Raw genomic sequence first — 23554 nt, forward strand, 5'->3', positions numbered from 1 at the left:
GTGATTCTGTTTCTTATTCGTATTCCAGTTTTTTTAATGGATGCACTAAAGCAGGTGGTTTTCACCTGTTGGTGTGACAGCCCTCTGTTTGGGGGGTGGCTGGGGCTCTGGGCCGGGGCAGGTACCCTGTCACCTCCCACTTCTCTTTATGACCCTTTCCATATGAAACACAGTGAAATTATCTGAGAGTTGTGGGGTGTAAGAAGCAGGGGTTTTTTTCTGCTGTGCTTCTCTTTTCTCTGAATGAGAAAGAATCAATCAATTTTTACTAAAGCTGAGGCACAAAGAAACCTGCCCTTTTGACCCTATCCTTTGCTGATGGGAACCCACAGCTACATGGCCCATGTTTGGTTCCCAGTGGATTGTGTGGTGGGCTATGACAAGGAGACAGGCATGTGCTGGAGGGTTTTCCGTGGGGCAGAGGGAACCTCAGGTGAAGGGCAAGGACACAGGCAGGGACACACTGGGCATGGTGTAGCTCCCAGTGTCCTTCAACCTCTTTTATTCTGCCATCCAGATGTAGTTGTTGAGGGAAGCATGTGCTGGGAGGGAAGGGGAGCTCACACTGAGTGTCTCTGGACATCCCTAGCACAGATGTGGCACTTGGGAGTATTAGTATAGTGGTGGACCTGGCAGTGCTGGATTAATGGATGGACTTCATGATCTGGGTGGGCTTTTCCAGTCTCAAGTGCTGCTGTGCTCCCTGGGTGGGAGGGGCTGGCCATGATTCACGCTGTGCTGGTTGCCTGCAGGGAGCACGGCTGAGGGGAAGCTGCAGCCAGGTGACCAGCTCCTCATGATCAACTCCACCACAGTGCACGACATGTCTGTGGAGCGGGCAGCCAGCATCATCAGGTGTGCATTGTCCCCTGTGCCTGGCTGGGCAGAGGGGCTGGGGAATGCTGGCCCTGGCTGACCGTGTGTCCCTGTTGCAGGGAGGCTGGCGATGAGCTGCTCCTGACCGTCCTGCGCTGCACGTCCGTAAGTGTCCCTTCCTTGGCTCTCACAGCACCCCTTGGCATGGACAGGGGGTGGCTGGGCTGGCGTGTAGGCTGTGAGGGGCTGGCCAAAGCCACGAGGGTGCCCTGAGCATCCTCTGCTGCCACACACACCCTTGGAGGGGGTTTGGGATGAGTGGGCAGTGACTCCTCAGAGCTCCTGGTGCAGGGCCAGGCTGGCTTGTGGCATGGGCTGCAGGGAGAGACTCTGCTCCATGCATCCTGGTGGGCTCTGGAAGGTCTGGATGTGCTAGGGGGCTCCTCCCAAATCCCATTCTCTGTCCCTACCATACGTCCTCAGGGCAGGATGGGGCTGTGGCAGGCCAGGAGGCACAGGCACTTCTGACAGGTGAAGGATTGGCTCTGCCTGGAAGCTACATATGAGGACACTGAAGGATTCTGCCACTGTTCTTGGGAACCATCATACTTTACAGGGTATTTGTGCACAGGGACTTGGTGGCATTTCTGCAGAGTTCCTGAACACATATGGTGTCTTGTGAGCCCGATAGGACCCTGCTGTGGTGAGAGCAAGGTTGTGTGACAACAGTGGAATGTGGTCAAGTTGTCTTTGTGACCTTGGGCAGTTTTCTGAATGGTTTGCAGTACTCTGGAAAGCCCAGCAGAGTGAGGAAGTGGGCACATGGGCAGGGGTCTGTCCATCACTGCCAGGCTCTCTAGGTATGTTGGTTTAGGAACAGCCCCACTGCAAGCCAGCTGTTGGAAGATCCCTGGCTGTTCTGCAGGGTCTCAGCTGTGTTGCATGAAGTGGGGAGACACCCGAGCACAGCAGCTGTTTCTCGTGCAGTGACATGGGGAGAGTGTATGGCACATGCCACATCTGTGTCCACTCGCTGGGCAGCAGGGTTGGGATCAGCAGCTGCCCAGACAGGTCCAAAGGGCCTGTGGCAAGGCTGGGAGCAGAGTGGCTCCCCAAAACGCCCCTCCATGTGTGCGCGAAGCAGCACAGTGGGAGCAGCCCCAGCATGAGCGGTGAGCTGTGCCCCTGCCCTCACTGGGGCTCTACTCAGCCTGCGGCTGCTGCCCCGACCAAACTCCGCTGTCCTTTCAGGGTGGCCCCAAGTCATCGTTCCTCACCGCAGAGAAGCGGGCAAGGCTGAAAACAAACCCCGTCAAAGTGCGGTTTGCGGAGGAGGTGCTGCTGAACGGACACTCCCAGGTCAGCAGAGTGCGGCTGCGGCCGGGCTGGGAGGGACGCGGGGGTGCGGGGCTCTCCCGTGGGTGAGTGTCGGGCTGAGGCTCACGGTGCCAGTCTGCCCTGGGCATGGTCCAGGCAGCCACTCCCTACTGCTGCCGGAGGTGATCGGGGCCGGGAGGACACACTGGCATCCCCGCAGGGTTTTGTCTTTGATGTGCTTGCTTGGACCAATGGAAAATACCCACATGCACTGCTTCTGTCCCGTTCCCCTGTCAGACCTGAAACCATTCCTTCACCACTGCGGGAGGCAATTGTCATCTCTTGAAGTGCTAATGCATCCCTGGTGAATCCACACTGAAGTGTGGGCACGACAAATCCTGACCCAGAGACGAGAGGTGAATGCTGATGTGTCTACCAGGTTTATGTGCTGCTGGAGTAACTGGGCTGTCCCCTCCTGGGGGCAGGTCACTGTTCAGAGGATTTGTCACTGGTCACTTTGCTTTGCTGTTAGCTGTGACAGTGTTCTCAAGCTGACAAGGTGGCAGCTTGTTCTCACATCCCTGCAGAAGGTTTCTGCAGAGCATCCACAGCTACCTCTGCACCTGACTTCTGTAAGGTGACCTGGGTCACAACTTGTTGGAGGGTGCCGCAAACCCATCACTGGGTTCCTGGTGCCGCTGGCAGCTGAGCTGGGAGCGCAGGGCCTGTATTGGTCTCCCTGTAGCAGAGGTGAGGACACTTGTATCCCCCCCCAAAGTGTGAACAGCTTGTGAACCTATCCTTTTATTTCTGTGGAATTTTCTAAGCTCACTGAGGTGAACTGCGGTCAACTGCGAGTCACTAGCTCTGTCGACCTTTCCTTTTGTCTTTCAGAATGAAAAAACTCTGTGATCAAAATGCCCCTGTCTGGCCCCCTGCTCATTAGTGCTGTTCAATTGTCCCGGTCTGACCAAGCCTTTCTGCTTTGCAGCAATGACAAACCACCCACTGGGCTCTTTTCATTTTCCCTTCCTGTCTGTCTCTTGTTCCCTGTTGCTGGTGCAACTCTCCTGATACAGCTCAGAGCCCTCCCAGGGCTGGTGTTTCCTCTCTTTCCCCTGCATGTGGGCGGAGGTGCAGCCAGAGGTGCCACGGGTCATAGGCCAGTCACAGTGTGATTGCAAGTGGGGACCCCTCTCCTCCTCTTCTCTGCAGGGCAGGGGAGGGTCAGCTGTCCCTCCAGACGTTTGCCAGTGTCTCTCTGGACCCTGGCATCCTCTCCTTCCTGCCACGCTGTTGTCAGGTGTAACAGCGCTGCTGCAGGGCTTGTCTCTGCCCTCCCAGGTATGCGTTCACATTCCTCAGGTGTTGGTGACACGGCTGTCTGGGCAGGGGGACAGCGAGGCATCCCTAGGACAGCATCCAGGCAGCAGATCCCTCCTGCTGTTGGGAGATGTGACACCCAGATCACCAGGCAGAGAATGGGGAAGGGGGGAATGTGCCCAGAAAGTGGCCCCAGGCAGAGATGCCTGAGATCTTTGGGCAGGACTGGTGGTGGGAAAGAGGCAGACCCAAAATCACCAACAGTCTCTGCTTTTCTTAGAGCTGGGGGCTGACTCAAGTGTCTGCCTGGAGGTTCTAGGAGCTGGAGGCTGGGCACAGGTGTCACAGCCCATGAGGTCTCAGATCTGTGCCAGTCACTCACTGACTGATCACAGGGTCACAATGAATCTGGAAAAGGACCTCTTTTGAGAGTCTAAGGAGGGCACTTGTGGAGGGAATGCTGCACTCAATGCCCCCTTGAAGCTCTGTCAGGACTGTGCTGAGCTAATCCTACCTCTGCAAGTGCAGACGTGTTTAGATTGCCATTCATTTAATGACAGCATAAAGGCAGGAGAAATTAATTCAGGTGCTGGGGTCCCACTGGTGTTAGATTCCCTTTTCACCATCTGGATATGTAACCCGTTTTGAGCAGTGAAGTATTAGCACAAAGGAAGAGTAAATAAATTTGTTGCATATTTATGATTTCTTTCTGGAAAAGCACTATGCACCACAGCAGCCCTGAGTGCTTTAGGGCCGCTCTCCTTTCCATGGGCTGACGTACTAAGGCAGCCAAAATGGGTATTATGGCCCTGAAAACTGTGCAGCCTCCAGTTTCAGTAAATATACTGCTCTTGTCATCCTAATGGAGCACGGCTAAGTGATCCTTGTGGCGACGGGAAGGATCCCAGCGGCTGCGTTCGGCAGCTGAAACCCGACGCTCCAGGTTGGGAACATAAATTGTTAATGAGCCTTGCTGCTGTCCTGCCTCCGCTTTCTGCAGACTGATGATGTATTTCTGTATCACTGAGCAATATGCAAGGGACAGGTCCCTGGGGACCCTGGGGCAGTGTGTTATTAGCAGCTGTGAGCTGGGGTGAATTAGCCCTACCCCAGACAGGATGGGAAGGGCATGGCTGTGGGAGCTTTCACGGTTAATTCATGGTAGCTTCTGACAGCCTTCACAGAAAAGAGAGAAACCTCTCTGGGTGTTCTGGCTGGATAATTGGATCTGACCAGGAGAGTGGTAGTAATTTGTGCAGATGTTAAGTTTTGCTGTGTGCTCACAAGATAACTGTGGCCATGGGAGCTACCAGGGGATATGGTCCGCTGGTGTAAAACAGCATCACTGTCCTGGAGCTGGTGGAGGACCCAACACCTCTCAAAGACGTGATGTTTTGGGGCTGGTTAAAGAGCCCAAAAAGTGGGTGAGAAAAAAAGAGCATCACTCTTCTTTTGTTTTTTCTCAGTGGTGACTATAGACAGCTTGAACCCCACAAAATGGCCATGAGAGGAACAAGGATGGGTTTCAGAAGTGTTTTATGTTTGCTCTGGCAGCACTTCCAGGGTGTTGGGGGCTCTCTATCTAGAGGGATTGAGGCTGTGAGGTTTGTAACGTGAGGCACAGCAAATGAAACAGGAGGGATCATTTTAAAAACACCCTTCTTAACCCTGAGACCCCCTTGCCAAGTAGACGAACCCTTTAGGCGATGGGAGCAGTGTGCTGGTCCAAGAACATGAAAAAGATGTGCTGAATAGGAATTCCAAGAGTGGAGGAGTATACCTGCTCAGCGCTGAGCAATCAGAGGAACAGTGGTGAAACTGGGAAGAAAGCTGCAGGCTTTCACTACTGAAGAGGTGAGATGGAGGGCTGAAAGGTGATCAGGCTGCCCAGGAGGACAGAGGCCAAGTCTCCAGACCCTTCTTGAAGCACCCAACAGAGATGCTCTCTCTGAGGGTGTCCTCATCTTGTCCCACGTGTTTGGGAGCTATCTCAGGAGGCTCTGGTGGCATCATCTCCTGCTCAGGGAGTGCCGGGGTTATAAATCTCTGGGCAAGGCTCAGTGAAAGCAGCACTATGTGTTTGACAGGCTCCTCGCGGCGGTGGCAGTGTGGAGGGTGTGGGCTGCACCTGGGGTGGAGCTGTGACTGCTGCTGGGGGATGGTGTCAGTGTGGGGATCCGTGCTGCTTGGTGATGAGTGATGGGAGGATGCCTTTTCTGGAGGCACTGCTGGGTTTTGGTGATGAGCAGGGAGGATGACTTTCTGCTTTCAGTGCCTGCTGGATCCTGCTGTGCCGCTGGGAACGGAACGGTGCTCCCAGGCCACATGCAGCCACTGCACTGCCCGGAGTGTTACGGTAAAGGCATTTGTTGTTGCACTCTTTCTGTCATTCTGTGCCAGAAGCATAATCAGGAGTAAAGCTTGGTGCTGTGGAAGAGGGCTGCCAAGGTCGAGAAGGATTTTCTTGGATGCCAGGATTTGCAGTGCCAGGCAGAGCAGCTGGTGCCTGCCGGCTGGATGCCCGATGGTCCAGCTGCTGCCTTTGTTCTACAGGGGAGCTCCCTCCTGTTCATGCCCAATGTTCTCAAGGTGTACCTGGAGAATGGACAGACAAAGGCATTCAGGTTTGAGAGGAGCACCACTGTGAAGGTAAGCATACTCAGCAGACTGTTCCCACCACCCCAGTCCAAGCCACCAGCAAAGGTGCAGGCAGGGCCCTTGCAGCCTCCCAGTTGCATTGACCAGCTGCTGGTATTGCTGGCTGGTTCTGGGCCAGCCCAGGTTTTCTGAGTTGCAGCCTCATTTCTGCCCTGGTGAGGATGTTTCTCTCTGGAGGCATGAGCACTGATTAACCCCCTGAGGTGAAAGAGCAGCACTGGAGGGAGTGATCCTCCTGAACGAAGAGTGATCCTCCTTCAGATCACTTCTGCTGGGGACATCACGGACAGGCTAACGTCATTCCCCTGAAAACACAATGCTACTCTGCAGAGCCATTGATCCAGCCCTTCCCATAACTGCTGTGCTTGGACAGAGTCTTACACACCTCCAGTTTTTCTGGCCTCATTGTTGTAGCTGCTCAGTGTTTACGTTGGACTTAGTAAGATTTGGCCATGGCCAGTGGTTGGAGGTCATAAATTAGAGGACAGAAAGTGTCCTGCACCAGTGCAGGTGCTGTGGGAGAGATTCATTATGGGTGGACATTCTGGGGCTATCAGCCTGAAAGTATATTAAGGGGAAACACAGAGAGATTTAATTTATCATGCAGTGAAAACTTCCCTCGGAAAAGGAGGAGCTTGTCTAGCTCATTTAAGCTTCACAAAACCATTGTTTTGTTGGGTTGTAAAGAGATATTTGAATGCCTGTCCCCAAGGGTTTAATGTAACTAAAACATCTGTCACTCAGGCAAGTAAGTGTTTGCAAGTCTTTTGAGTTGCAGGGTCTAGAAAAGGAAAATACTGAAATGAGGAGAGGAGAGATTTGAATGCCTATCCCCAAGGGTTTAATTTCTAAAGGATGGATTAGCTCTTCATCTTTGACTTGAGTTTCTCACCTCTGACATGAAACAAGTTTTTCCTGTGTTTGAGAGCAGCCCTCATGAGTGCCCTTCAGGAACATCTAAATGAGTAAAATGCTTCCCAAGTTAGGTGTTTCCAGAAATTCCTCTGCATCTTGAGACATCCTGGCTTAAAACTGAGGTGAGTCAAACATTTATGCTTGCCTCAAGAGGCTTGAATGAGTCCGAGGGCCTCTGTTTCAGTTTGTGTGCAGTCAAGCCTGAGGTGGTATTTTTCTTTTTGTCAAAAGTAAACCTTGTTACTCCCACAGCCGATAGAATATTGACAGAATTCTCTGTTACAAAGTGAAACACCAGTTTCAGTCAGATTTGGTAAGATTTTTACAAATATGCTCTCAAATTCTTGTTTATTGGAGAGAAGTGTTTTTCACCATTTCTTTTTAGCTTCTTCACAAATCACAGAATCACAGATTTGGGTTGGAAGGGACCTTAGAGATGATCCAGTTCCAACCTCCTACCATGGGCAGGGACACCTTTCACTTGCTTCAGGTCCTGTCCAGCCTGGCCTTGGACACTTCCAGGGATTCAAAGTCTTGCAGAGTTCTGGAAAGTTAGAATAACAAACAAAGCAAACACTTGGGTCAAGGGTGACCCAAGTCAACACAACCTAGCTGAAAACTGTAAAACTTTGAATGTGAGGCAGCTCAGGAGAGGCAGCTCCAGGAAATGGATTTGATACCTGTGACACCTTGGAGTTTGCAAAGCTGCAGCTTCTCCACCTTGGCCTGCTGGGATGCGTTGTGCTCTGTCTGTCCATGCCTCTGCAGTTCTGCAGGCTGGAGTCACGCAGTGTCCCCCCTGTGGTGTGTGAGTAGTACTGGTGCCACATCTGAGCTCTGTGTGACCCCTGTGCCCCTGCCAGGACATCCTGCTGACGCTGCAGGAGAAGCTGTCCATCCGCAGCATCGCCCACTTCGCGCTGGTGCTGGAGGAGCAGTACAACCTGGCCAAGATCCACCTGCTGCACGAGGAGGAGCTCATTGCACAGGTGAGCAGATGCATCCCACAGCCCTGCAGGGGGGCACTGCCCCTCAGGAACAGAGGCCAGTGAGGAGCAGAGGGAACCCAGCACTGCAGGTGTCACCAGAACAGTGAGCTCAGCTCAGCCCCAGTGGTGCCATCCACTTCTGCCATGGTGTTCATCCACATCCCTGGGGAAGGGGCACTTTGGGAGCATCCTGAGTGCCCACACACACAGAGCAGTACCCATGGGCTGGTGTTGCCTGGACCATGGAGAGCAGTCATGGATGACATCCTTTGTGCCACCTGTCACATCGGCCCATCCGCAGAGGAGTGCTTGAGCCTTGAAACAGCTTTAAGGTATCTGTGCATGACTTCATTTACTGTTCCCTCAGTAGCCAAAGCATTCACCCAGGCAGGGGCCACTTGGATTAAATTCTGAGTCAGTACGTTTTGTCCTGTAAGCATGAGGCAAGCTTGTGTGATCCTGCTGCTCTAACAGTAGTGCTGGTTTGTCAGGGAGTGCCTGCTCAGGCATCTCAGCTCTGTGCTGATGGGTTTGTTGGTTGGCAGTCCCCTGCAGAGGCGTTCATGGAATTATACTGAATATCCTGAATATAGGCACACACAAGGATTATTGAGTTCAAGTCCCCCCGTGGCTGATGCTGTCAGACCACTGAGCACATGGATCAGAGGATTTCCACTGGGCAGGATTTGCCCAGAATAAAATATGCTGATGTATAACTCAGAGTCTTGACCTTGTATTGACATTACAGTGATGATTCAGGGGTCTGTTAAGGGCTGCTGTGTCTTGTGACTGTACTCCAAAGCAGAGCAGCCTGCCCCTTCCCCTGCTGTTATCACACAGCCCCAAAGCCTCTGTCCTGGTCACACAGCAAGTGTATGGGATCAGTGGGCATTTAAATGAAGTGTTGCTGTCAAAGGGCTTCTGGGCTGTTGCAGGGAGAAGAGAAAACAGATGAAGAATCAGAGATAAAATTACAAACACTAGTGAAGTCTCCTTGTGTTTGTTAGGGACAATCTGCATTATCCCCGTGCCCATGGCATTAAACTGTTCCTGTGGGTTTGCAGAGCAAAGGCTCATTGTGCACTTGTGGAGGGAGGGCTTGTGATGTGATGCCCTCTCTCTGTTGCAGGTGGTCCAGAAAAGAGACTCTCATGACTACCGCTGCCTCTTCAGAGTGTGCTTTGTCCCCAAGGACCCCTTGGACCTCCTGCAGGAAGACCCAGTGGCCTTTGAATATCTGTACCTGCAGGTGACACAGGGGCATGCCATGCTTAGGATTCCCATCTCACCCCATTCTCATTTTTGCTTTAAACCAGAGCACGCCTCAGACTAGCTCAGCTGTATGGACGTGAAATGCAGAGCATCTAAAATCCAAGCATTTCAATTCAATTTGCCTTAAATTCTTAAATCAACTTGTATGCTTGGCCGGTGATATCCTTAATTGGATGCATGGTGTCATGTTGGTGGTCTTGTTCTGTGCTCTGTTTGCCCCAGAGCTGCAGCGATGTGCTCCAGGAAAGGTTTGCTGTGGAAATGAAGTGCAGCGTGGCGTTACGTCTGGCTGCTCTGCACATACAGGAGAGGATCTACGCATGTGCTCAGCCACAGAAAGTGTCCTTGAAATACATCGAGTAAGTGCACAGACTTCTGTGTTCTGGTGTAACTAAACCCAGCCAAAGCAGAAGACACCTAAAAGTGGCATCAGCTCGCTGTTTGCCCTGTGTTTAGCTCTGCACAGGAGTCCAAAGGGAGCTGCAGCCTCTTGGCTGTGCTGTCCATTTTAGGGCAGGGTTGCCTCGTGGGCCTCCCTGTCCTTACCCCACTGAGCTACCTGAGCAGTACAGACAGTGAACATATGGGTGTGTCCCGAGGCAGAGGAAGGGTCTGTCTTATCTGTCACAAGGCCAGGGACTTGAAACGGCAGATCTCTCATGCAGTGATGGTTACCCAAGCTGCTCCTGCCAGTATTGATTGCAGTATCTGGAGAGAGAGGATGTAATCATCAACTTAGCACAGTGAGTACATCTCTCATCGACCAGAAGCGTGCCAGAAATACCTGCTTTGGGCAGTGATAGATCCTGTGAAGTATTGGGATCTGTGGGGAAATGACCAAAAAATGCTTTCAGAAGGAGCAGGTGTGCCATGCTGCATGTTGATGCTCTTGGACTGCACCTGCCCTAGAGAAGCCCCTGCTCCAGGCAGTGGTGATGAGCTCATTGTTAATTACCAGGCACTGGTGTGGTGACCAGGTTAATTACCAGGCACTGGCTGTCTCGTGTGCAGCCAGATGTGCACAGCTGTGTGCAGGGAGTGGGGACAAGGGGCAGCTACACTGCTCTCACCTCACAGGTGTTTATTGCTTTGTTTGAGTAAACTATCCAGCAGCACATATGGCCCATGCTTTGGGTCCAGGAAACTGAATGTGCTGAAATGTCATAATCATGTCACCAAAGCAAGGTGCATGCAAGGAGAGAATCTCCATCCTCTGGATGGTGAGGGGAGATTGGGACTGTCTGCTAATGAAGCTTGTGAATAACCTCCTGCAAAACCATGTGAAAATGGCCATTTTGCACCAAAGTGCACGTTGTCCAGTCCTGGTCCCGACCTAGTGTCAGGTGCAGGTAGCAGTGAATTTGAGCCAGCGGGGCCACTGGGTGTGTCACAGCCTGCCAAGGCTGCCTGCTGCCTCTGCCCTGTCCTGTGCTGCTGGGGGTCAGTGTGGCTGGAACCCTCTGTGCTACCTTCTCTCTTTCTGCCAGGAGGGACTGGGGAATCGAAAACTTCATCTCACCCACCTTGCTTCGAAACATGAGAGGGAAGGACATCAAGAAAGCCATCAGCTACCATCTGAAGCGGAACCAGGTGCTTCTGGACCCTCGGCAGAAGGTAGCGTGTGGGCCCCGGGTGACAATGCCCCTGGGGTGGTGGCAGTGTCCTCCCCCTGTTGGTCTCCTCCCTGCATATCACCTAGGGCTTTTCTCCTGCTTCTCATTCCCTGTGCCCTCACTCCCTGATCTCCCTGCACTGCCTGTCCCACTGCACATTGCTGTAGGCTGCCAGATGCCCAGTGGGCCATGTGGGTTGGTCCATGGACACTCTGTTGCCTGTCCAGACTGAGCTTGATATGTTGGTCAGACACCCAGTCCTGCATGGCAGAATGTCTCCATCCTGCAGCTGCCTGCAGTAACTGTTTCAAAACTGTGTTTCCTCTTTTGCCAAACGAAGCACACGCTCACAGCAGCCCAGGTGCGCCTGAGCTACCTACAGATCCTGGGAGAGCTGAAGATGTACAGTGGAAAGATCTTCAATGCCACCATGATGGTATGAGCTGTTTGTTTATGTAATTGCTTTTGGCATGCACTCCTACTGGCCACAATGCTTCTCCCTGTCTTGGGATATCGTGGTAAACGCTGGTAAGGGGCTCTGCTGGAGAAACTCAGCATAATTCCGTTAAAGTGTCCACAACACACACCAGCCTACAGAATAGGTATGCATGTTTTTCTAATTGAAAGCTGTGACTCTTGCTCTTCAGATAACCCCTGTCTATATTTTGTGTTTTATAAAGTACTTGAGAAATCTGGGGAGGCTGCAAACTCCTAAAAAATATATATATATACTGGAAATATTTAAACCTCACTGTAAAAAAGAACTCTTTTTACAAGCTTCTTGGGTTGATTTTTCTGTCCGTCTCCACCTGGGTCTGTGCTGAGCTGCGAAACACATGCTGTGTCGCACAGGGAGCTAAGCGATGTTGGTGGGTCTGTACCAGAGCAAGAACTCACCCATGGGTAACAGTAATGCTAGAGTTTACACCTACATGCAAATTGAACAATTTCTGCCAGATTATATGTGCGTTAATTCATTTTGCGTTAAGGATCTCACCCTAGCAGAAAGAATTGATATTTCTTCCAACCCCAGAAATGTCTTTATGAAGTTTCTACTCTACAGCTGCAGCAGGTCTCATTAGGTCCATATGGGGACACCCTGGGCTGCCAGGTGACACTGCTACAGCAGACCACTTGCTGCCAATCATGTTTCTGGGTCTTCCAGGTGGCTGGTGCATCCCTGGGGCCATGGGAAGCTGCTGGTCCCTGTGCAGGGTAGAGAGCAGGGAAGCAGGCTCCTGTGGCAGCCCAGCTGCAAAGAGAGTCAGTGCTGAGATCCTACAGGAGGTCAGGGGGCCGAGGGGTCCCTGCCCAACACAGCTGAAGGGGTCCCTGCCCGGGCTTTATTGACAGGTTTAACCTCTGCCCCTACAGCTGCAGGACAGGGAGTCGTACGTGGCATTGCTGGTGGGCGCCAAGCATGGCGTGAGCCAGATCATCAACAGCAAGCTCAACATCATCACCAGCCTGGCAGAGTTCCCCAGCATCAGCAGGGTGGAGCTCAGCGAGGAGTCTGAGCGAGTGAGCACTGTCAAGATCTACCTGCAGGACCTGAAGGTGAGTGGCTGTGTGGAGACAGAAGCACAGGGGAGTCACCTGCACCATCAGCTCTTCTCAAAGGCTGAGGGTGTCACCAGGATAAAAGGCTTAGAATAGACTTGGGAGGGAAAGCTCGTTGGATGAACTAAAAAAATTACTAGAGGGAAGTGATTGTTCCTGCTGAGGAAAAGTGATTCTTCCTGCATCAGTGAGATGCACAAAAGACGAGAAAAATAAATTTCTCTTCTTTGTCTGTGCCTCCTGCAAATCAGACTGAGGGAAGTATGAGACAAGAGGGGGTGCCTTGTCCTTGTGCTGCCTGTTCCTGCAGACTGTGGTACAAACAATATTTGTTTATTCTAATATTTTTTATCCTTTTCTCCCTCATACCTCCAAAAAATAAAACAAACCAAAAAAAGCTGCTTACTCTGCTGCTGGAATCAAATAGTGCGAAGGATCTTGTCTGCCTCATCGTTGGTTACTACAGACTCTTTGTGGATGCAAACGTGTCCATATTTACCTGGGGAGAGAAAAAACAACAACTGCACCGTGTCTCAGCTGAAGAAGGTTTAAAAAAAACAGCCTCTTTTTTTCAAAGGATGGGGAAGAAGTGGGTGGATGACCTAGCTCCTGGGAACAGCATCCTGTTCCAGCAATAACCCGGGGCTGTGTGGTGGCACCTGCACATGATTAAGGCCAGACTTGATGATCTTAGAGGGCTCTTCCAGCATTCATGCTGCCACGATTCTGTGGTAGCTGCAGGCTTGTGGGAGTTGCAGACCAAGGCTTGGGGCGAGGGGTCAACTGGCAGCTGCCCTGCAGCTCCAGGGTGCTGCTCTGGGCTAGAAACACCCCACAGGTCCAGCTGCACCCTCCCTTGTTGGCCGGTGAGCTGGTGAGGGCTGAGCCCCCTGGGGCCCGCGGGGGAGGGTCTGGTTGACCCCCTCCCCACCCACACGATGGGCTGACAAATTCGTTTAAATCCCAGGGTATGAATCCCGAGCCTGCAGCGACTCTGAAGATTCCTGGGACCTAGATTCCTCCTCGGAGCGTCGCATGGACACCGCTGTGGCGTGTGGCGGTGCGGAGGGGCAGGGAGAGCCCTGCAGCCCCGGGGGGAGCAGCGCAGAGCCCCCGGCTGGAGCGGGTGACCCGCGGAACACGGGTGACAACGCCACCGACAGCGCATCCGAGGCGTCCGACTCGGCCAACACCGAGAGCCGAGGGTTCAAGACGAGCGGCTCCAGTGACTCCATGGATGCGCTGGAGGAAGATGAGCTGGAAGCGTGCTCTTCCTCCAGGCCAGAGCTGTTCCACTTTTACACGCCGACCGTGCAGGAGATGAGCAGCTCCGCCAGGAGCTTCGTGCCGGTGTGTGCCGCGGGGAGCCCCGCCGGGGCGGGAGCCGGGGACTATTTTTGCTTCCTGCAGGTGCCGCCGGCGGGGCAGGCGGGGCCCGGGGGCGGCCCCTCGGGGCAGGGCTCCACTCTGGAGGCTAGGCTGTCCGAGGTGGACACCACGGGCTACTACAGCCTGTGCTACAGCACATCCCCCGCGGCCAGCGCGCAGGGCAGCGGCGCCGGCCCGGGGCACGGTGCTTCAGCCCAGGAACGGCGCAGCGCAGGGGACAGCGACCTCGTCCTGAGGCCACCCCCGGGCTTCAGTGACTCCAGCTCCGAGGAGGAGTTCTACGATGCTGCGGACAGGCTCAGCCCTCCGGACACGCTGGCAGGTAAAGGCACACCCGCGGGCCGCAGGTCCTCCCTCCCACTGCCGGGCTGGGGTGCTGCCTCTGCTCCCCAGGGCCGCCTGCGGGGCTCACCTTCCAGCTCCTAGTAGCTTCTCCAGGACTTTTGAAGGACCTTTGAACACCCATTCTTCACAGGCCACTCCTCAGCCCCGTGACAGTGACACTGCAGGAGGATTTGTTTATCACGTGCAAATGCTGGGTGTTGGGAAAAGTCAGTTTTCAGAGGAGTTGCCTTCTGGAATCTCTACTCTCTTCCTCTCAGCTAAGGAGACCCCAAACATGTAAAACATTGTTACACGAACCCCCAAGATCAAAGGTCGTGTTCAGGTCAGAGGCTTGTTACAGAGCTGGGTCAAGGATTCCCAGGGCTGGGCAGCTCCCTGGCCATTGTATTTCCTCAGAAATAGGAGGATTCTTGTTTCTGAAGTAATCAACTCTTTCAGAATTAACTGAACCTCTTAAGAATTTGATTCATGTCATTAGAACAGTTTTGGCTTTTATAGTAATGCACAGTCACTGTACTGTGTTCAGGCAAAAAACTGTCCTATCTGGAAATTGTTATCATCTAAATATCCAGCCGGGACCCTCTGACCATGTTTCTATTTGCTGATAAGCCTACGGCTGTGGGCAGTGCTCTCGTAAAGCTGCTGCTGTCCCCAGATTTAAGTGGGGAATTACAGCCACACCTGCCTTCAGGTGAAGTGACTCCAGAGCCCACTGGGCTAACTAACCCTGGGCTTTAGTCTTTGTAGACACACACCCAGGCTCTGCCTTTTTCTTGACATCTGACTCTGGGTAGGTACTTGATCAGGAGAGACCATTTCGTTTTGCCCTCGGGAGCCAGGCATTGCTGCTGGACATTTGTGCCTGTGATTCCAAATCCTGTGCCAGGAGCTTTTTGGCCCACTGTGTAGGCATGTGGGTATTCTGCTGCCCTGGATTATTTCCCAATTTCCATTTTTTTTTTCTTGCCATCAGGCTATGATACGGCATCCTGGAACGGCACAGAGAACTCCTGCATCCCAAAGAGGCTGAGGTGCTATATGTTGGGGGAGGACCCATTGATGAGGGAGAAGCACGGGCAGGAGAAGGAGCTGACCTACACCAAGAGCCTGAGGAAGAGAAGGTCCTTCCTGAAAACTGATTACACCTCCCAGGTCAGTTTCCCTGCGGCTCTCCTGGGCTCTCCACAGCGTTGCTGCTCCTGGCCACCCACTCAACCCTCTAGAGAGGACACAGGGAAGGACATGGAGATCAGGCTTCCTGTGGCCACCCAGGCCCAGAGAGACACTGCTGGCACAGACGCCTGCTCTGATCTGATGGACGTGGAGCCTGACACCACGGAGACAAAGTCAGTGATGGAATGGCTGGTTTCCTCCATTTCGAACATTCACCATCCTGGTGACCAGTGTGGGGATGAGGACAACAGCATCCAGCCAGAACAGCCTCCTTTGCTGTCCCTAGAACCCCTTCCCAGAGGTCAGAGTGGAGCTGCCCAGGAAAGCTCCCCAGTGGAGATGGATCCCAGGTATCTGAGCGAGGAGAGCTGTGTGCCCGCTGGAGGCTGGCAGACCCAAGGGGCACAGGAGGAGGGGAGTGAGGTGGTGGCCACTCAGCACAAGGCCAGTGTTGTGCCCTCTGCTGTTGACTGCCCCTCTGACAAACTCCTGCTGCTGCCATCGGCTCCTGGCCCCAGCACGGCCCCTTCCTGGGACCTGGCCCAGGACCAGGGGCCACTCCTTGTGACTGTGGAGCCTTCCCTGGCTCCCTGTCAGGAGAGCAAAGACGATGGTCAGAGCTGTATCATTGGCAAGGGCAGTGCTGGTGGTGGGGGCAGTGCTGATGGTCAGTGCCATGCCAGCAGCAGCAGTGAGGGGACTGTGTCCCGGGACAGGAGCCGACAGGTGGTGAATGGGGAGACCCTGAGGAAGGTGCACGAAGGCCATGCGGGGTTCCCAGATGCCGTCCAGCTCCTGGCAGACTGCGGCAGTGCCTCGGGGGTTCTCACCCGCCTCTCCTGGCTCTCATTCGGGGTGAGGACTGACCCTGTGTCACGCAGCCTGCTGCAGGATAGGGTCGATGACCCACTGGAGCCTTTGGCCTGTCTGACCACCAGCAGGTGCATGGGAACCAGTGCTGTTGGAAGGAAGATGCCAACATCTCCTGTGGGAGCAGGTTTTGGCAAGGAGTTGGTGAGCAGCTCAGGGCAGCCCACAGGAGACACAGGAAATGTGGCTCAGCAGGAGCCACAGCTTGCACAGGCTTCTCTTCCCAGAGAACAGTCTGCAGGGCTGGGGAAGGATTCCTGCCTGGCTTCATCTGCAGGGCTTTCCATCTCCTCAATTCCAGTTCCCTTGGGGAAAGGAGCAGGAGACCACAGGGCTGCAAAATACCCCTTCCTCTGTTTTAACCCCAAGGAGGGTGAGCAGACCCCTATGGCCCCCATCCCAGCCAGGCCCTTGGGCTGTTCCCCAGCACCCCGTGGATTGGACAGCTGTGGCTGCCGACTGCCCTACATTAGCTGCTTCCCCCAGCCCCACAACCAGGGGGAGCATGAAACCAGCCCCCCCCAGTTTCCAGGACCTCTCACCACCCCACCATCCAGCAGCTTCAGCTTTCCCAGGACCCCGGGGAGTGGCTTCCCAGTTTCCATTGCTGGGGATGTGGTGGGGCAGGATCCTCACATCCGAGTGCTTGGGCAGCTGAAGGACCAGGCATGGATGACCCCTGCAGATTTTTCCCGCTTCCTGGCCTACACTGTGGAGCTTCAGGAGGTTGTAGGGAAGCTCTGTGGGAACCAGGCAACCCACCTGCATGACCAATGTGCAGAGCAGGGTGCAGAGAGCAAGGGTGCCCTTGGCTGGGCTTCCCAGGACTTGCTGTCCAGCTGCCAGGCACTCCTGAGCACGGAGCAGCCTCTCACAGAGGTGCAGTGTGCACTGAGAGCAACGTTTGACCGCCTGGTTCACCTGGCAGTGACCTGCTTCCAGGTGACACACTGCCAGCAGTGCAGGCAGAGACAGCAGGAGCTGGGAGCTGCGCTGGGGGATGTGGTGGGCACCTACCAGCAGCTGGTGCAGGCTCTGCACCAGCAGCTCCATGGGCAGGTCTGCCCTGAATTGGGCACCAAGCTCCTTGCCCGCCAGCACACAGCCCTATCAGCTGCCATCTTCTGTCTCCTGCAGCAGTTCAGGGCATCCCCATGGCTGTGACAGGTGGCGTAGGGGCACACGAGGGCATTGAGAGGGACAGAGCCCAGATGTGCGCACTCTGTCCACCTCGGGCTCTCCCCAGACAATGTTTAGCCCACGATGGCCATGGGAAAATGTACCCACACCCGCTGGCTGGGCTCCCCAAGAGCAGCCATGCCCCAGGTGCTCTTGGAACACTGCAGTGTGTGTCTTGCCCAGGGCTTGTCCTTTGCCTCCCACAGGCTGTGCAGGGGGTCAGTCTCACGGTGCTGTCTCAGCTGCCTTTGATGCTTAATGGCCTGTGTTACTCACGAGGAAGAGTGGGAGCCTTTCACTCTGCTCTCCAGGCAGGCTCTGGACTAAAGGGACATCCAACCCCACCCTGGCCGAATGTGATGGACCCCAGGTGGGTTTCTCCACCTTCTGTGGCCGAGGGAACACAGATCCCATATTCAGCTGCTTTTCCTTAGCCAGAGAAGGTCATCCCAGCCGAGGTGGCAGCAGTGCTGCTCCGTGCGGTTCCTGTGTCAGCAGCTGCTCTGCTGCCCCGTGCTGGTGAGCCAGACAGGCCCATGTGAGCTCCCACCTACCATCGAAGCAGCTCACGGCTTTGTGTCTGCCAGAAGAAAGGGCAAGCCCCGACACCGTAATGCTGCAGTCAGAGCTGTGCAGGGACCCCAGCGAGGATCAGCCCTGTCCCCCTCCCAGCAGGTGCAGCTCACCTTGGTCAGCTGTGAGCTGCAAGGTGGTTTTGCTGTGCATTCCTGCGAGGCAGCACTGCAGTACCCTTGGATGGAGGGGCAGAGGCCAGTCCCTCGTTGCTGAGGTCCAGCCTGGGGATATTGGGGAATGACTGCCTTTCCCCAAGGAGCTGCTGCTGCAGCCCAGGGGCTCTGCACTAGGCAGCTGAGGGGCATGGGTGGGCTTGAGTGATGGCACGTCTCTCCAGGCACTATGGGGACAGGACTGTCCCCTGTCTCTGGGACACTGAAGGGGACCATTTCCACACCCAGCTTGCCAAGAGCCGCCAGTGCACAGCAACAGGCACTGGACAACACTGACACCGTGACACTTGGAGTCCCTGTTGTGGCTTAACCTCAGGTAAACCCCTGGCTTGGGTTAAACCACAGCAGCTCCCAACTGCTCCTGCAGACCCACTGTCGCACACACTTGGACTTGAGCCCCAGGGCTGTGAAAGGGTCTTGCTGTGAAAGAGGAATGAAAACCCATAACCAAATTTACCTCAGATGACTTTCAGGTCCTGCTGCCACTGGCCATGAGGGGCTCTTTTGGCAGCAATGGCTGAGGTAATGTATGGACTCAGCTGCACCACACTGCACACTTCCTGCTGTGGCTGTGGCATGTGACACTGCTCTGTGCAGGGCACAGCCAGGCCCAGGTACCTCCCAGCAGGGACATGGGGTCAGGGACCTGTGTGTGTCAGGGGTGACGAGGTACCACTCATCATTAACTCATCATAATAATGGGGATCTAAACCTTTTATTTTATCTTAGATGCATACAACTAGCCAAGGGCTTCAACAACTCACCAAGTCTTCACTGGGTTTAAGCTGTTGGGACATAGTGCCCTTGGAAGCTTCTCCCCATCCCGCAATCTCCTGCAGGAACAGCACTGTCTTGTCCCATGGTAGGGGGTTCTCCTTGCCCATAAGCTTTGCAATCCTAACTTCATATTACTCTCTGTTTCAATGAAATGAAGAAAACACCTTAAAGCTCTCCTCCCATCCCAGAACAAGTGTAGGTGCAGGAGTCACAATCAATCAGCTGCAAAGAAGCAAAACTGAATTCCTGTCAGTTTTCACTTGATACTAGGCTCCACCAGCTTTTCTTTCCTGCTCAGGGGCATGGGGGATGTCCAGCACCACATTCCTGAGGTAGAAGGCGTTGCTCCAACAAGGTCCTCACACTGCTGGAAACAGTTGTCTCCTGTGCACATTCATGCTGGTGCTTCCCGCCTGTGCAACTCCTTATCACAAAATAAAGAGTTTTCTTGGGCAGCAGTGGCGCACTGGAGTGTTTCCACCTGTTCCGTTGTATCCAGTAGCACGTAGCCTTTTCCAGAAGAAACTCCAGCCCTCAGAGCTGCTGGCCAGCTCCGCGTCTCGTAGTAGGTGGACAGGATGTCAAAGACTGTCAGGAGCAGAGAGATGCTGTGTCACACACGTGCTGTGACAATGATGCCAGCAGCTCTACACACACCCATCAAACATGAGGGAGGTGATGATGGCTGACCCACAGAAGGTCCCCTACTTAACACCTGGTGAGCTGGTGCTTGAGGCAGCTTACCTAGGGGCAGACAGGTGTTTTGGAGAGGATTTTAGGGAGCTCTCCGCAAAGCAGTGGCTGCGTCAACTACAGTGAGGTGCCCCCATCAGTTTTGGCTGACGTGCCACTTACCAGTGTCCCCCCTGTAGTGAGCCACACTGGCTGAGGTCCCACTATCACTCCCAGGCAAGGATACCCCACCCCTTGGGCACACAGAGCCCCCAGCCACTTCCCCTGCTTTGTGTCCATGGAGTAACAACACAATCCTCATGTCAGGGGTAAAAACTTCGATGAGCTGGCGTGGCTCATGAGCCCCTCTTGCAGTCACCAATAGAGAGACATTCACCTTGCCGAGGTGAAGGAGCACGAGCACATGCTCTGCTGTGATCAGGTGTGCCAGCCCATGGTGGTACAGGACACCAACACCCATCCCTGCCATTGTCAGACTTGGCTGAGGTGGCACAGGCCTCAGAAGTCCCATCCCTCTGTGGCCTGTCCCAACAGCAGCCCAGCACCCTTCCACCCAACTGTCCCATCTCATGCACAGCTTCCCAGGAGCAGGGGATCACACCTGGCCTTTGGATCACACCAGACTCCCGTGTGACCCTCCAGCCCCCAGGCAGCCCCTCACCCTGGTTGATGGCCAGCGTCTCGGAGTGGTAGTTCCTGGCATTGGGGGCTTTCACCATGTACTCGCGGATGGGGAGACGGGCTGTCTGCAAGCTCTGCTCCCGAGCCCTCCGCAGGGTCAGCTGCTGCAGGGGACATGTGGACATGCTGACACACGGCCTCACATGTGTGGCCTGAGCAGCCACAGAGCCAAAACCTGCCCTGGGACTTGTGGCACCCACACTGCTGCAGCCTCTCCCAGCTCCCTGCTGGGTCCAAGCAGAACGTGAGGAAAAAGGGATGGTGGAGGCAGCCACAGCACTGGGATGTCTCTGCTCATGGGGCAGGCACCACGCACCTTGTGAATGCTCTCATCCACCAGTCCTCCCAGCACGTACACTTTGTCCGGATCGATGTCTTCAAGGACTAGAAACAGGACACACACTGGCTCACCACCACACAGCAGTCAAACCTGCAGGACAGTGCTCTCCCAGCAGACCTCACTCCCAAGGACAGCAGTGGGCAGAGCCTCCTCACCCTGGGGGCTGTGGCCTGGGAGCACACAGGTCCCACCAGCACCAGATCTGAGCATACAGCATGTCTCATACAATGTGAGGCAGCCCGTGTGAGGAACAACTTGCCTGAAGCATAGAAGGACCTCAGAAAGAAATTTCTAAAAGTCAACCTTTTACCCTGGCTCTCCCTTTGCCTAAAGCATGTGAAATATTTACCGTTCTCAGAGTCCGGAGTGAGGTAAACAATGGTCTCCAAAGGAAACAGGTCCAGGTAACTCTCTGGAGTTGTATCCATCTTGAAAACAGAAGACAGATTGAAGCAGCCCATTAGCCTAAGGTACATCTGCCAGAACAAAGCCCCTCTCCCATCCCAGAGATATCCCAGGACTGACACTACTGCTCTGGACATACAAACTCCTAAAGGTCCTGTACATCCTACAGATCTCCAGTGACCCAGGGTTCTTCTTTTTCAGTTGAACAATGTTTCTGTTCTGGGCTCTGATCAACACACTTAAAAACTCCATTAAATTTTGTCCTCATCAAAAGTTCTCAGGGTGCTTTGAGAAAAGGAGAGCAGCAACAATTGACTAATGTAAAATAAGATGCAGGGCACAGGGCTGAGCTCTCCCCCGATCCCGCGCCAGACCCTCACCAGGTATCCAGCGAAGCCGTCGTTCATGCGGAAGCACTGCTCATAGATCGGCGTCCCCGCCGCGAACTCCGTCAGGCACAGCCAGAAGGGCCGAGCCGCGCGGCGGTTCGCCCCGTAGAGCCTCCGGATCTGGGAGGCGAGGCGGCCGCTCTCCTTGGGGACAGAGCGGGACGGTGACCCGGAGCCTGGGGCTGACGGTCCCGCCGACCTCCCGCTGCCCCGCCAGCAGCTGGGCCGGGCACACGCGGAGCGCGGCCCGTCCGGGACCCCGAGCACCTCCCCGTACACCCGAGCAGCCCCCGGGACCCCCGCACCTTCTCGGTCATGCTGCCGCCCACGCCGAGGTCCACGCACAGCCGCGGCCCCGCCGCCCGCGCCTCCAGCAGCCGCTCCGCGGCCAGGGCAGCCGGGACCCTCCCGCGGCGGAGGGAGGGCGGCACGGGCCCGGCGGGGCCGCTGCCGAGCGCCGGCCTCGGGCCGTCCCCGTCCGCCGCTGCTCGCCGCGCCCGGCGGCGCTGCCGCTCCTGCTGCCGCTTCCCGCGCCGGGCGGCGAGAACCCGCTGCCAGCGCCGCCGCTTCCGCAGCGCGTTCCTCTGCGGAAGGGAAGCGGGCACGGCGCTCAGAGGGGCCCGGCGCGGGGTCCCGCCGCACGCACCGAGCACCGAGCGCGGCCCCGCCGCACGCACCGAGCACGGTCCCGCGGCGCCGTCGGCCCGCCCCGCGCCGGGATCGGCCGAGGGCTCGATCCGCAGCAGCCGCAGCGCCTCTGCCACCACCGCCGCCTCCGCCTCGCTCGCCGCCGCCTCCGTCCCCGCCGCCGAGCCGGACTCCATCGCGCTGCGGGCGCGGAAGGGGCGGGCGCGGGGCGGGTCCGCCCGTCCCCCCGCAGTGCGGCTCCGCCCGGGCCGGCCGACAGCTTCCCCGCGGAGTCCGCGGCTCCCGGTGCCCGTTCTCCTTCCGAGCAGATCGGCTCCTGTGCCGGTCCGTGAGGGGCGTCTCGGCTGTCAGTGGCACAAAGTGCTTCGCGCGCTTCCCCAAAAGTTTCGTCCTGAAGTGGTTTCCCTGTTTGTCGCCATGTTGAGTCAACAGTTCACACAACGGATGCCACGGGCATTGTCAGTCTGGGACAACTTCCCAGGGATGCTCCTCCATCGTGCACCGCTTGTTTTGTATATTCTAATTCTTCCATCGTTATTCTCCCTTTTCTGTCCCATTCTTCTGTGTCTATGGAAAAAATCATAAGCAGATGGAATTTGGATAGTCAATGAATCCCAAAAAACTACTTCTGATTTGGAAAAAGTGGAAGAATTGCATGACGAGCCCAGCCTTCTGGCTGGAATTGCAGGAAGCCGACCGGTGATGCCAGGCCAGGTCATGAGCAGCAGCGCCCCCGACAGCTCCGATGGCCTGGAGACCTGCATCCTACACTGTACGGCACTGTGCTCAGTATGTAAAGTGGGGAAACGTAAAGGGAGGGGATTTAAATAAAATCTGACCCAGCTGGGATCAGCTGTCTTGGCTGTAACCCCCCGGCCTGCTTGCTGTCAGGGGCAGAAGAAGCTGAAAGGCCCTTGGCAGGGTTAGCACTGCCCAGCAGCAGCCACAACATCCACATACGATGAGCATTATCCTCACCCGGAATGCAGAATATGGCACTGCAACCCTCGGGAAGAAATTAACCCAACCCCACCAAAACCAGGATGTTCAGTCAGGTCCAGCACAGATCTGACTGGGCACTGAGGCACGCAGCACTTACTGGAAACTCCTTCCAGCCCACAAGACAGGAACTGTGGTGTGTTTGCAGGATGGGGGGCCTGGTTCCATGAGTCCAGTGGGTTGTGTCTCACCCATGGGGTAAGCTGCAACACTGACTCATATTTTGTTTCCTAAGAGAGCATCTCTGTTTCCCTGAGGCACTCTCAGGAGTACATTTTACGTTCCCCAGAACTGCTCTGCTAAGAAACTGTTCTCCAAGCCCAGACCATTAATGCCACCCTCTGTGCTGAGTGTTGCTTCAGTTCTTGACTGGTTTCTTCACAAACAAACTGCAGTTCCAAGCACATTCCCACTGAATGCCCTTTGTCTCCTCCTGGTCCCAGACCCTGGTGTG

The 23554-nt window shown here is 55.1% G+C and overlaps 2 protein-coding genes across 10 annotated transcripts in view; one reads left to right on the forward strand and one right to left on the reverse strand.

The window, feature by feature from the left end:
• FRMPD1 (FERM and PDZ domain containing 1) overlaps positions 1 to 18888 on the forward strand; it is a 35779-nt gene extending 16891 nt beyond the window's left edge. For all 9 annotated transcript variants that reach the window (XM_040090719.2, XM_058424023.1, XM_058424024.1 and 6 more), the window contains 13 exons: positions 753 to 855; positions 936 to 981; positions 2068 to 2175; positions 6010 to 6105; positions 7893 to 8018; positions 9148 to 9267; positions 9513 to 9649; positions 10778 to 10904; positions 11244 to 11339; positions 12278 to 12460; positions 12862 to 13009; positions 13431 to 14174; positions 15171 to 18888. In XM_040090719.2, the coding sequence (XP_039946653.1) occupies positions 753 to 855; positions 936 to 981; positions 2068 to 2175; positions 6010 to 6105; positions 7893 to 8018; positions 9148 to 9267; positions 9513 to 9649; positions 10778 to 10904; positions 11244 to 11339; positions 12278 to 12460; positions 12862 to 13009; positions 13431 to 14174; positions 15171 to 17404 (4268 nt within the window). In that variant the 3' untranslated portion in view covers positions 17405 to 18888. The remainder of the gene's footprint in view (positions 1 to 752; positions 856 to 935; positions 982 to 2067; positions 2176 to 6009; positions 6106 to 7892; positions 8019 to 9147; positions 9268 to 9512; positions 9650 to 10777; positions 10905 to 11243; positions 11340 to 12277; positions 12461 to 12861; positions 13010 to 13430; positions 14175 to 15170) is intronic.
• A 1-nt stretch (position 18889) lies between these two features.
• TRMT10B (tRNA methyltransferase 10B) lies at positions 18890 to 22277 on the reverse strand. Its single transcript, XM_040091039.2, has 6 exons — positions 21759 to 22277; positions 21445 to 21597; positions 21009 to 21087; positions 20636 to 20703; positions 20300 to 20423; positions 18890 to 19533 (listed from the first exon to the last, which is right to left on the reverse strand). The coding sequence occupies exons 1-6, from the start codon at positions 22275 to 22277 to the stop codon at positions 19340 to 19342; spliced, it is 1137 nt and encodes a 378-aa protein (XP_039946973.1). The 3' UTR covers positions 18890 to 19339.
• Positions 22278 to 23554: the final 1277 nt, after the last annotated feature.

The sequence above is a fragment of the Hirundo rustica genome, chromosome Z (assembly GCF_015227805.2).
Source record: "Hirundo rustica isolate bHirRus1 chromosome Z, bHirRus1.pri.v3, whole genome shotgun sequence".
Classification (NCBI taxonomy): Eukaryota; Metazoa; Chordata; class Aves; order Passeriformes; family Hirundinidae; genus Hirundo; species Hirundo rustica.